The sequence below is a fragment of the Heterocephalus glaber genome, unplaced genomic scaffold, assembly GCF_053883595.1.
Source record: "Heterocephalus glaber isolate CG9 unplaced genomic scaffold, H.glaber_assembly_v1.0 deba00001608, whole genome shotgun sequence".
In the NCBI taxonomy this organism is placed as follows: Eukaryota; Metazoa; Chordata; class Mammalia; order Rodentia; family Bathyergidae; genus Heterocephalus; species Heterocephalus glaber.
In genome coordinates, this window is record NW_028258379.1 from 1,259,399 (window position 1) to 1,273,451 (window position 14,053).

General features: G+C 33.0%; 1 protein-coding gene across 5 annotated transcripts in view; it reads left to right on the top strand.

The window, feature by feature from the left end:
* The window catches only part of Ppm1a (protein phosphatase, Mg2+/Mn2+ dependent 1A), a 48,426-nt gene extending 37,237 nt beyond the window's left edge, over window positions 1–11,189 (top strand). For 4 of the 5 annotated variants that reach the window (XM_004837446.4, XM_087195208.1, XM_004837447.4 and 1 more), the window contains exons 2-6: window positions 105–958; window positions 3,283–3,400; window positions 7,551–7,659; window positions 9,341–9,398; window positions 10,302–11,189. In XM_004837446.4, coding sequence (XP_004837503.1) covers window positions 105–958; window positions 3,283–3,400; window positions 7,551–7,659; window positions 9,341–9,398; window positions 10,302–10,331 — 1,169 coding nt within the window. In that variant the 3' untranslated portion in view covers window positions 10,332–11,189. The remainder of the gene's footprint in view (window positions 1–104; window positions 959–3,282; window positions 3,401–7,550; window positions 7,660–9,340; window positions 9,399–10,301) is intronic. The other variant, XM_087195210.1, reaches the window with a different exon arrangement.
* The last annotated feature ends 2,864 nt before the right edge of the window (window positions 11,190–14,053 follow it).

The following is a 14,053-nucleotide window of genomic DNA, read 5'->3' on the forward strand; positions in this document are numbered from 1 at the left end:
TTCCTTTGCATCTCCTTTACTCTTAAAAAGATTAGTTGATATTTTTAAGACAATTACTGACTTTTTTCCTGTTTTTCTTTTTTTTCCTCTTTTTATTTTTGCAGACCTAGAGGATCAATACATAATGGGAGCATTTTTAGACAAGCCAAAGATGGAAAAGCATAATGCCCAAGGGCAGGGTAATGGGTTGCGATATGGGCTAAGCAGCATGCAAGGTTGGCGAGTGGAAATGGAGGATGCACACACGGCTGTGATCGGCTTGCCAAGTGGACTTGAAACATGGTCATTCTTCGCTGTGTATGATGGGCATGCTGGTTCTCAGGTTGCCAAATACTGCTGTGAGCATTTGTTAGATCACATCACCAATAACCAAGATTTTAAAGGATCTTCAGGAGCACCTTCTGTGGAAAATGTAAAGAATGGAATCAGAACAGGTTTTCTGGAGATTGATGAACACATGAGAGTTATGTCAGAGAAGAAACATGGTGCAGACAGAAGTGGATCTACAGCTGTGGGTGTCTTGATTTCTCCCCAACATACTTATTTCATTAACTGTGGAGACTCAAGAGGTTTACTTTGTAGGAACAGGAAAGTTCACTTCTTCACACAAGATCACAAACCAAGTAATCCTCTGGAAAAAGAACGAATTCAGAATGCAGGTGGCTCTGTAATGATTCAGCGTGTGAATGGCTCTCTGGCTGTGTCCAGGGCCCTCGGGGATTTTGATTACAAATGTGTCCACGGAAAAGGTCCTACAGAGCAGCTTGTCTCACCAGAGCCTGAAGTCCATGATATTGAGAGATCTGAAGAAGATGATCAGTTCATTATTCTTGCATGTGATGGTATCTGGGATGTTATGGGAAATGAAGAGCTCTGTGATTTTGTAAGATCCAGGCTTGAAGTCACTGATGATCTTGAGAAAGTTTGCAATGAAGTAGTTGACACCTGTTTGTATAAGGTAGCTAGACTTTTTTTAAGAACATAAAATGGTTTTTTTATATCATTAATTATTGCTCATTTAATCACCTTAGAGCATGTAGTTCTCAATAAGTTTCAGGCATAATTCAAAGATATTTTTAATCAGTTATGCAAGTATAGGAACACTTTTTAGAAATAAATTACTCAGTTACCATCTATATAAGATTTATCATCTAAATGTTTAGACTTTAACCATGACTACTTCAGCTTTTTAGCAATGTAGATTAACAAAGGTAAAAAGATTGTATCAGAGTACATGTTCTAAAAAAAAAAAAAAAGAGGGTGGGGAAGGTTAGTCCTCAGTATCAATAAGTGAAAAGCATTTTAGAATTTTAGTGTTTTTACCATGTAAAAATATCTTAGTAATTTATGGACATACTTTGCAACTGTGTTTTAATGAATCTGTAGCACCAGCGAAGGGACTTTAGTGACTATTTCATGTGATGTAATAGCAATAGCCTTGAACATGGAGTCAGAAGAACTTGGTATGAGACTGTATGACTTCAGGTAAGTTATTTTAACTCTCTGAAAGACCAGTTTCTTTAATTGTAAGAAAGGACAGATACCACCTTGTCTCTAGGGTTGTTGGGAGGATCAAATGGGATTGTGTACATAGATAAGCTAGCTCAGCCCCTTTATTTTACAGATGAGGAAGCTGAATCCAGAGAAGGTTCTGTGGACTTAAGAGTCAAACAGACCTGGGATCAAGGTTTATTTCTATTACTTTTGTACTCTTCAGTCTTGAACAAATTGTTCAACTTCTCTCAGCTATAGAGCAGAGCAATAGTAGCAAATTAATAGGACCGCTGAGGCTTTACATTAATGACCATGTGTAACATATACTTAGTACATGCTCCTCTCCTTTCTAGAGAAGTTATAACTGACTTCTGTAGCATTATACAACTTTAGCAGCATTTAAGACTAGCATTTAGCAGCATCCAAGTCCTTGACTTGGGTTCATTGTTCTTTCTGCCACACTCTGCTATATTTTGTCAGTAATACTCGTTTAACTCACTTGGAACTTTTTAAACAAATACTGATTTTATAAAACTATCTGAGGGTATATATTTGGTTTACTTTGCAGGAGTAAAAATCAACATGTTTTTTGTAGCTGTATATGCACCTGACTAGCTCAACTTAAAACCTTAATTAAAATCTGATCTTACTTAGGAATCAGGTTTATGTAACATCTAACACGTTTTAAAAAGGCACAAGTAATGACTTGATAGTGCATGCTGTCAGTTTCTGAATTTTGGGAAAACAATGATTTGAGGTACATATGTTCTTTGTCACTTTGAAGTGTGCTTCAAAGTAGCATCCATTTGTTGGGATTATTCTAAAAACTTGAGAATTAAATGTCAGCTAAATTAAATTTTTTTTCTTGAATTGTCAGATTCAGATATTAGTAAATTATGACTCAGGTTCTATTTTATCTCTTCTATGTTCTACTCTTGTTTTAAACAGTCAATGCCTTGACATTTGGTACATTTTGTATAATTTTCCTACCAGACTATCTTTTAATATTAAGTTATTTATATTGTTATTTAATGATTCAAGATCATTTTTTCCATATAGCCTAATCAAACATTCAAAATATAAAAGTTAATCCCATTTACTAATAGAGTAAAGGCATGTCAACATCAGTCAAGTGTGTTAGTTACAGAGTTTGAATGGTTATGTGTCTTTAAAAATGAATGTATTTCCTAAACTAAATTTTACGTTACAAGCTAGTTTATAAAGTTTTACTGCTAATTTCATATTTTTACTTAATGAAGCAAATGTATTAGCCCTAAAGTTTATAATTTATATATTTCTATAAATTTATATATTTATATTATTATAATTTGTAATTTATTTTAATGTAAATTTGTCAGATACACATATATACAGATAAAACTGCAGGACAAACCCTAATTGTAAAGAATAACGCTAGTGTTTTTCTACCATGTTACATGGAGCGAATTGAGTATGAATGTGTATATTTGTATTAGGTTTCACTTCAAATTAAGTAGGCCACCACCACCAGCAAATATTTAGAAATCATTTTGTTTTGTAAAAATTTTAGAAGTGATTATAACTGTAGGATTTAACCAGTAATGTTCTCTCCTATCTTCTGAACTGTTGATTATAGTATATATTCAATATGCTGTTTGAGGCCAACTGACCCCCGTACGCATATATTTCTCATAATTAACATCTTTATTAGAACAAGTGTAACTGCAATTGGCATAGTTATAAATGTTCTCAAAGTTTTGAAAAGCACAAAGGAAACCAAAATATTTTCTCAAACTTTTTTCTTCCCAGGGAAGTCGAGACAACATGAGTGTGATTTTGATCTGTTTTCCTAATGCACCCAAAGTATCTCCAGAAGCAGTGAAGAAGGAGGCAGAGTTGGACAAGTACCTGGAATGCAGAGTAGAAGGTGGATCATTTAACAAAAAATAAGTAGCTTTATTAAAGAAAAACCTTCAACAGAATCACACTTAAATGTTTTGGCTTTTAGTTCTTTATGTGACTTTTACATCTAGTGTTTAGTGTACAAAAGTGGAAAAGGGCACTCTGTAGCAGCCGTTTAGATGTGTGCATGCAGCTGTCCTACCACACTATATAAAAAATAACAGCTACTGCAGCCTGTTAAATCAGGGTAAATCAGGTTGTTCTAAAAAGCTAAAGTCTTGTAGGCTCAAAAATTCTTGATGAATTCACTGGCATGAGTAATTTTATGCCAGTGAAAAACTAATTTGTGGTTTAATTATACCATCTTTCTGTGAAAACCATGTATATTTAATATCTAGAGGGGTTTTTTTTCCTCGATAATTTGGAGGTTACAACCTGGTTAACAATTTTCATATGCCACAGATTTTAAAATTTTGTTTTAAACTGTTTTACAGCTTTTTGGCTAAGCCATAAAATGTCTCACCTAAACAAGACAAAATACTATAGTTCTGTACTAGCAAAAATGAACTACTGAATAAAGATCAAGAAGTGAATTAGGGATTCCAGGAGTATATTTCTCATACTTCTACAAAGTACTCTGAAACAAATAGAAAAGTGCTTGTACTTCCTTTAAGTATTTCAAAAAATTTGATCTTTGATGCAGCTACTTCTTGGTACAAACATTGCCTCCCCAGAGAATGTCAGTTTGCTGCATGTGTACAATAAGCTCATAGATTACACTGTTTCTTTAAGTAGAAAACTTGCCGTGAAAGTGTAAAAAATGTGCTCTGGGATGGCAATGTCATTAATGTGCACATTAAAGATACAGCACTGTTACTTCCCACTGTGTCTGCATTATTAAAATGAGTATGCACCTTAACTTTGTTCTCTCCCTTTTTACTGTTGGATATCCGTCATGATCAGTAGGATATTAGAATCATGACTGGTTTTGATTTTTAGCATTATCTAGAACTACTTTGTTTTTATTGCCCTCTACCACCTGATAGTAGTACAAACATATACTAGACATATCACTAAGTATTGTCATTCATTGGCTGTACTAAGCAGTGTATTTTTTCACTACTTAAAAGGCCTTGAATTTTTATTTTTAATCATTTCAGTATAAGTTAATTATAGATAATGTAGTTTAAAAGTTCGAATGCTACAAAGTCATTGGTTTAAACCACTAATTAGAAGGAAAACATGAAGCCATAAGAATAATATGTATGAGATAAGTTGGTATTTAACGTTTTGGCACTTTAAAGTAACTTGGGCATACATGTTTTCTTACTGGCTTAAAGAAATAATTATTAGTGCTTTTACTACGAAATGGAATCAGATTTTAGAAATGTATGGCTACTTTTAAGTGTGCATTCTAAGTTTTTGATGGAATTATGAAATACTCATTTTACATAATTTTGTTACAATATTTTTATATTAATTCTCAAGCAAGTAGTTGCCACCTGGATAGAATTTACATTCATAGTCAATATTTTTGATATGTTGACCTGTTACACTTGTACCATTCAGTTGGAGATTGTGTGTCATAAATATGGTATTCTTTATGTAGATGTGGTGAAGCTGCAGGTAGAGAGTACATATTACATTGATTAAAACTGCTGCTATTTAAAGACATAGAATGTAACTGCATTGTAAAAGATACTGTATGTTTTAAGAGAAAAAAAAAAATGCATTCATTTCCAAAACAGGGACCGAGTCTCTTTTTCTTTCTTTTAAGGACTTGCCTTGACTAAATAGCTGTGACCTACTAAACTTTATTTTATCTGCTTCCAACATTTTGGGTTTTTCTGTCCAAAATGTTCAAAAAGACAAAGCTTTCCACACTTGCCTCTCTCCCGTCGTCTGTGCCCTTCTAAGTCCTTGACTGGAGGTGTGAAGAAGTTCTGCTTGTTGTTTAACCAAACTATCATTAAATTAGTAGTTCTTTGAAGCCAATTTAAGATTATACTCCTGTGTATATATTTTTAAAATACTTGCTGTGGGCTTCGTGAGCTATAAAGTCAATAATTTGAAGACAACTGATAGAATTCCTCAAAAGTTGATGGGGAAAGGAAAGAAGTAGAATGTGTTTATATATATGTTTTTGAAATATTGAGAATTCTATACCTATATATTCTACATAAAAGCAGTCTTTATAATTCTAATTAAAATGTATATTCCAAATGCAACTAAGTATTTCTTAAATTTTATTTTTCTCTTTTCAAGGAAAGAATGAAGGCTAGCGTAGTATTAATGTTCAGGTAGTATTGGATTGGATTTTCTGATATGGAATAGGAGATAACTGTTTTTAAACCTTTCCTCATTTTTTTAAAGAGTTTGGTTTCTTATAATTTTCTTCACAAATAATACAACATAATTTAAATTTTAACACATCAAATATAGATGATTCAAGGTAATGTTTTTTTAGACCTGAAACCATATTGGTTGAATTCATCATCAGTGTTCATTTCTGTTGTATCTAGTTACCTATCCAAATAATTGTATTGGCTTAGTAGAGACTGTATGTTAAGTGTATTACAGTTTTAGATTGTGAAATTGTGTAGTTTAGATAAATACCAAATCCCTTTATTTTTGTATAGCAGATTTTCAGCATTAGAACCATGTAGAATAAATATACTAGATGTTGAAAGATTATACAATAAAGGAACTTGGCAAACCAAATCTGAGATCCTTGCTTTTTGTTCAGATTTAAGACTGGTTTTCAAAAAGAAAAAAATAAAGGAAAACATAATCAGTGACAAAATTTGGCTTTTATTCTAAAAGGACAGTTTGAGCCATTTTAAGAAATTTTATGAGGCCCAACATGGTGGCACACGCTTGCAATCCCAGGTACTTGGAAGGTTAAGGCAGGAGGATTGCAAGTTTGAGGCCAGCCTGGCAACATAGCAAGACCCTGGCTCAAATTAAAATTTTAAAAAGGGTTGGGGATGTAGCCCAATGGTAGAGCATTTGCCTCATGAGCGAGGACCTGGGTTCAAGCCCCAGTACCACAAAAAGAAAAAAAAAAGGGACAAAGGAAAAGATAAATTTCATGTATAGCAATGTCTGTCTTTTTATATGTACCTCTAATAATAAATTCATATCTTAAGGCTTGATCAAAAGATGAAGGATCTTTATAAGCACTGACATTTTCAAAGGTATTTGCAAATTGAGAACTAGAGTAATAATTCCTTGCCTCAGTGATGACAAAGAAAATAACATTTCTTACTATAAACAGTAAAAAACAAAAACTAAACAGAACAAATAACTTAGAATGTCCTTGGCTTCAATTTGCATGTAGAGTAAGTGTGATATAACTTCAAGCAAAGATTTCTGCTAGTTCTTGAGTTCTTTGTAAGGTTCATTATTTGCAATGTTTGCTATTCTGTAACGTAAATAACAGTGTATCTGCATGATAACACTGCAGGTCATATCACTATACCCATTTCATAACTGGATATATTGTAGGACTATTAAATCTGCTTTTTAAATTTTTATCATGAAATTTAAGGCTTTGCTTATAATGAAGGAAATGGTATTATGTATCTATATATTGTTTAAAGATATTTTAGAGAAAAACTGAGCTGAGAGTAATATCCAAGTACATAATCTAATCTGTGCATGCTATTTATATATCATTTTTCAACTATAAATATATATGTAAACTGATTTGGGTTAGTGTATAATCAATAAATTCTCATGTACTTAAAGGTTTTATTTTTTTCAAATTCTGAATGTTAAAAAATTATTTTTTAAATCTGTGCAATGTATTTTATAGGACAATGTTCAGGAAACATGTATCCAGTCTAAGAAGGAGTTCGTCTCCTCAGAAGTAACTAGTTGGCGTCTTAAGGATATCTTCATTTGTGTGCACATGTCCCTGATTATGTAACATGTCAATTTAACATGAGCTATTTTTTCTTTTCACATTTTTACCTTGATTGTTGTCATTCTTTGTAGTCTTCTGTGTCTTTTTGTGCATCCCTTTGTAAATTTTCAAAGGTCAGTCAGATTTTTTAAAAATAATGAAATCTCAGATGTAAATGCCATTTTGAAAACCTAAGTTATCTTTGTTTCAGTTTTTTTTTTAATTAAATATGGATAACACTTACAAAAAAAGTACTTCTGATTCCCAGAAATCATAAAGAAGCAGGGGGAAGGCGTCCCAGACTTAGTCCATGTGATGCGCACATTAGCAAGTGAGAACATCCCCAGCCTCCCACCAGGGGGTGAATTGGCAAGCAAGTAAGTTACATTCTGCACATTAAGGCTCTCTGTCAGTGTATGGAATGTTAGGTGTCCATTGACCAAATGTATTTACCTAATATCTAAGGTGATACAGTTATCTGCTTTCAAAATATTTAACCTGCAGTGTCACTGGTTTTTGTTTTTGTTTTGTTTTGTTTTGTTTTAGTATTGGGATATATGGTTCTTGTTTAGATACCAGAATACCATTAACTGAGGATTGTCTCTAGTAGAAGCTTGAGGTAAAGTTGATTTCCTCAGAGAATAAATGAGATGAAACAGTTAAAGAATTTTTAAACTAAATTACGTCACACTACAAAAGTTACTATTAGTAGTCATAGTCCAATTTGGTTCTGTCTATTAGTAGTAGGATTCTAATTTGATTTTGTCAGTCCGTGGGTAATTTAACAGCGAGAGATTATCTTGCTGCATCTGGGCTCTTTCTCCATCTTTGATTTTCCCAGCCTTCTGGTTCTTGATTGCTGGTTAGATTTGTTTTTGGTGTCAGGGAATGTAGGAGGATGAGTTTCTTGGTCTTTTCCCCTTTCCACCTTAGTTGATAGAGTGGGTTAATTTGTGGTAAATATTAAGCATACATCTGTACTTAATAGTATAAATTGGAGAATTCAAGCAGTTTTACAGTTCAGTGCTCTAAACATTTTTACCTCAACTGTACAAGGAATTAACCTGCACAAATCATAAAAAAAAAAAAAATATATATATATATATATATATACACACAGTACATATGTGTGTGCATGTGTGTACACACAATGTAAAGGATTGAACCCAGGCCTTTGCACCAGGTAACAACCCAGCCCTTATTTTTTGTTTTGATAAAGGTTCTTACTAAGTTGGTCGGGCTGGCCTTGAACTTGTTTGTGATCCTCCTGCCTCAGCCTCCTATAGTGCTGGGATCACAGGCATGTGCTACCACTCCTGGCTACAGATATATTTCTGATTTATTTTCTTGATTCTCCACTGTAGCCACCGTCTCTTTTGCAAATATAGTCATTCATTGTAATCCTTTCACTGAGTAGTAGTTGTAGAAATTCCTGTTTGAAGCTTTTATTTTTTGGAAACTTCTTCCACATGCTATATGATAACTGTCAAAAAAATCCCTTCAGATTAATTTTGGAAGTCAGGAGGCTATACTTAGAAAGACCACTAGAGATTTTTAAATAAAATTTTATTAAAAGCTGATTCCTAGACTTCCCATGGGGATTCATTTTAATGTTTCAGTTTTTAATATAGTTTTTTCAAAGGGACCTTAAAGCTTTATACTTTGTATAAAGTACATATGAATTATTTTACTACCACAGATGTTGAAGTTGCTTCTTCATAATTAGTATTATGTGTTAGAATTGGCCTTGCCATTGGTGATTCTTAACCGCTTACACTCGTTCAAGTAGACCATATAGACTTGTGATTTTGTTGTGATTTAACTTATAGCTTTTAGTCTTCAATTAACTACATTAGTGGAATATATATAAATTCACTTCTACTGTAACATTGGGGCACAAACATCTTAAAGCGGGGCTCGATTGTTGATAGCAAGAAATATTCTAATGATTCTGAATGTAAGATTATCACTGAAACTTTAATGAACACCAGGCTGTGAGTTATTAAGTAATGTTGTACTTTCTGAAGAATTAATTTTCTGTATTTTTTAAAAATTTAGGCGGAATGTAATTGAAGCCGTTTACAATAGACTGAATCCTTACAAAAATGATGACACTGTAAGTAGCATTTTATGTCCTTCTGCTTCCCCTTCCCCTCCGCCCTAAATACATACCCTTCCTACCTGTTTTTGCAGAGCTGTTCACTGTACCCATTCTCTTACACACAACCCTGCTTGATTGTTCTGAAACTTTGCTTGCTCTGATTTCTCCCTGCACCACAGTTCTAGTGATTTGAGGATATAATCATGGTGAGTGGCCACCTCTCAAAAAAGAAGGTTCCTTTGAACTATTCTGGAATGTTTAAGCCTCTACAGTCAGCTTCAGAAGGTTTGCCTCCACCAGAATTTTTTATAGTTGGGAATGATACTTGAACTCAAAATCTTGGATTATTCTGTTTTTTAAGGAGCTACAACAGAACTCAAACAGAATGTTCATCTTCACTAATAAGTTTTTATAGCTGGAAATATCCTTGTCAGGAATATACTTCATTTAAATATTAGAGAATTCTGTTTCTATAATTAAACATTAGAATCCCATATTCAATTAATTCCTCTTGTAATTTTGTTATAGTGTGATGTTTATAGAAAGATAACTTAAAATCATTTGGGCACATCTCTGAAATAGTTTATTGCATTATGAAGCTTGCTAAAATCTCATTTAAGGTTTTAATTTCTTATGCAATAATTTTATAGAAAGTGTTCTAAAAACAGGTTGAATTTTATTAAAGGAAACAGCTTTTAGTAACTTTGTGAATTTAGTTATACATTTACATTTAGTCAACCACACAGTAAAATCGTTCCAAATAATTTTCAGGAACAAAGGTTAGTAATTTTTTTAACAGATTAAATACTGATACTTCATACACACAAACTTCGTCTTTCTTTGCATTATCCAAAAAGCAGCGTATTTCATCATCTTTAAGCTTCAGTTTAGTTCCTGGTTTTGTTTGTTCCCTTATAGGACTCTACATCAACTGATGATATGTGGTAAAACTACTCATCTAACCATGGAGTTTACCTTCACCTCCAAAGGAGAGTACAGCTCCACTTTGTTGAACCTTTTAACATCCATCCTCAACTTTAAGGAAAGGGACATGACTTGGGTGAGAGTGATCACACCAGAGAACTTCAGCAGTACAGCAGCTAGCCCAGAACTGATTTTTTTTTTTTTTTTGTAAATTTGAGACTTATGTAAACACGATTTCAAACCATAATTCATGTTGTAAATCAGACTCCAGCAATTTTTGTTGTATGATTTTTTTTTTGTAAAGTGTAATTGTCCTTGTACAAAATGCTCATATTTAATTATGAACTGCTTTAAAATCACTATCAAAGATATAAGAAATATTTGGCTTGTTGTGTGATGCAATAGTCCTTTCAAGTCATGTTGTGTTTGGACTTGGAGTTGGGACAGGGAGAGCAGCAGCCATGTCAGCTATATGCTCAAACATCCACATGATGATGGAGAATAATTTCAAAACTTTACAAAGCTGAAATTCAAGGAGTTATGGAAAACTGCCTTCATGGTCTTTGGCAGAGGATTGGCATGGTTGGTAAAGCCATTCACTTCACTTCACTGTTTTCAGAATGTTGTCTCCATATTGCCACAAGTATTGCAGGTAATACAGTATATTCATATGAAGAGCAATCTTGGGGCTAAAATGCCTTCGTTCTTTGCACCTCTTTTACAAGTCCTTACATTTAATTACTAATTGATAAGCAGCAGCTTCCTATATAAAGTAGGAGACTGCCACATTTTTGCTGTCATGATCGGCTGGGCCTGCTGCTGTTCCTAGTAAGATATCTGAATTCCATTTTATCAATAAAGCTTGATTTAACAAACAAGAAATTTAATTATGTATGTGTAATTCCTGTTTTACCCCGGCCTTTTAAAACACCATGCCATTGTAAATGAGATATTTTCTCATAGGGAAAGATGTCAGTCTCTTAATTGGACAATACTGTTTCTGAAGACACAGATGGAACTGTTTCCCTTCCATTAGAAAGACTCAAGTTTTAAGTCTCTGCTGTTGTTGAATCTGGGTTTGGTTTTTTTTAATAGGTTTCTTTCAGGCTGCGTACTTTTCATAAAGATGTTCATCAGCTTGAATTTGCCAAGTGTTTAGTTATAATCATTGTCAAAGTTTGACAGTCTAACTCTATGGTAGGTATGTATGTGTGTTCATGAGAGAGAGACAGAGAGAGAGAGAGAGAGAGAGTGTGTGTGACTTTCAGTTGGCCCATGTCTTTATAATCCAAGTGGTTAAGATGTATTTGTGATTTGAAACATAGCATGTTGATACTATTTAGCTGTTGGCCTTTAAAAATATATTTCAAAACTTAAGGAATTGTAGATATAAAAATACCTAATTTAATTTAGGCTTAAATTCCTCTGATGAAGCATGTGAAAGTTTTACAATCTGTCACATTGAAAAGACTACTGTTCTGTGCGCTTTTGTATTTTTGTCTCTTTAGGTTGAATATTGTATTTATCACTGTGTAATTAAATCAGTTAATAGACTGATTCCCCACTAGAAAACTATTAAAATGTAACATTAAAATACAACTTTAGATACAAAGTCAAAATTTGTGTATAAAAACTAATATAATCCATTTTGTTACATTTACTTCCTCCCTAACTTGGAAATACACATATTTGTATATATAGTCTTAAAACTAATGTGAAGTTAGGGGAATTGTAGGAGAACTAATGTGAAATGTCTTGGATTTAAGTAGTTAAATACCAGCGAACACTTCATTATCCCTCTTATTTGTGAGGTGATTAAATATAACTTATTGTATTTAATTTATATCTTAATTCAGCATGAAGAAAAACTAAAGTACTATTTATATTTAGAAATTCATAACAGTTGGAATTACAGAACCAATTCCATACTTAATTTACAATAAATGCTTTAATGTCTAAATCTGTGGTAGAGTGCAAAGTATAATAATGTATGGCTTTATAAGCATCTAAACGCATTTAATGAATACCATTGCTTCTAGTATAGATTGATTACCAGTTGTGCTAGTACTGTACTGAAAATTAAGTCTGTGTCACAACAAGCTGGTTCTTTAACTTTTTAATTTAGTTCCAGAAATTATAAAACCTTGAGCTGGACTGTGGTAGCTTTGGGGATGCAAAACATAATCATAAGTAAAATATGTGATGGAAAGCTTATATTTCAAAACATTAACAGTATATTTAGAATGGGTTTTTTTTTGAGAATCTTTAAACAAATTAAAACATTACTGTTAAAATACTGAAATTAAGATTGGAAGTGAGAAAAAACTAAGTGTGATCTAACAAGACTAAATCTTTCCCACATGAGTCAGCACTGCCATACTAGGTACAATTTTTATTATAAAATACAATAAGGAAGTATACATTGTAACAGGAGACTGTATGTTCCTGATTCTTGGGGACAATGGTCATGGTAGAAAACGAACCCCAGTTTAAAAGGCTCTTTTGTACCTCTGCTGTGCACTTCAGTTTTGTACCTCTTAAATTCACAATCTTCGCCCTCTTTTTATGCACATTAGTGTCTCAGGGCATTGCCTCAAAACTTTTTGATGTATTCTATTATTTTCCTTCTTGAGGGGAAAAGTTCTTGTGTAATGATTATATAGTACTCCACATACACTTTCATTTAAATATCTCAGTAGGAACCCATTTTGCTGCTGATAATAAGAGATTCAGTTTTATATAGCAGACTCTTAATACCTTAACATTTTAAAATTTTACATGCTTTTCATTGTTTTAACAAGATTTGATCTCCCGATTTCCACTTTCTTCTGGAATAAACTTTTACAGATAACAAGCAGTTCTTAGTATTGGCATTAACTAAAATACCAAAGCGGTACTTCTTTACTCAGTTTTAGAACTATCCTCATGCATAGTTTTGGTTATAGTATTAATTTGTTTCTAGAGTATTATGCAATTCTCTACTGCTTAATTTTTATACTAATTTCATAACTAAGAATTGTGGATTAAAAAATAAATTAGTTACATAATTCAAATAATATTAATTACGGTATTGCTTGAATGAGCATATTTGACCATATGTTAATCCAGCTAATGACTCAGTTTTTCCACAGCATTTTGAATGTTAGCATACAAAACACTACTCACGGTGTTAAATTCCTCGGGAAATTAGAGATGACGTGGCTCTGGTCTTCCTGGAGCTGACAGGCAAGCAGAGCTAGTATTATAGCTGGATCGCTCACCAAAACAGTAAAATAACATGAAACCGAGACTGCCAGGCACATTCTTGCCCTGAAGAGCTCGTTTGTTTGTACTTCTTTTATTCATCTGAAAATTCTTTTCTGCTTATTTTCTTCTCTTCAAAGTTAAAAATCTCATTCAGAGTGTTACTTTTTTGTTTGTTTGTACCGGCAATCGAACTCAGGACCTTGTGCTTACAAGGTAGGTGCGGTGCCACTGAGCTAAAATCCCTGGCCCTATAAAATCTCATTCAAAAGAAATTTTTGTGCAGTATTAGAAAAAAATTGACATGATGAGGCAAGGCTTATCAGTACACTTGAGTAGAAGGAATGGCCTTTATACTCGTGCTGCAGCAACAAGTCAGAGAAATAATGAATTCCTTACAAATCTCACCCTGGGGAACAGATGGGGTTTGAGTTTAGGGTGTTTAAATAGCTATCAAATTAAATTCATTTAAATAAACTAAATACATCTTATTTAAGTAAAAC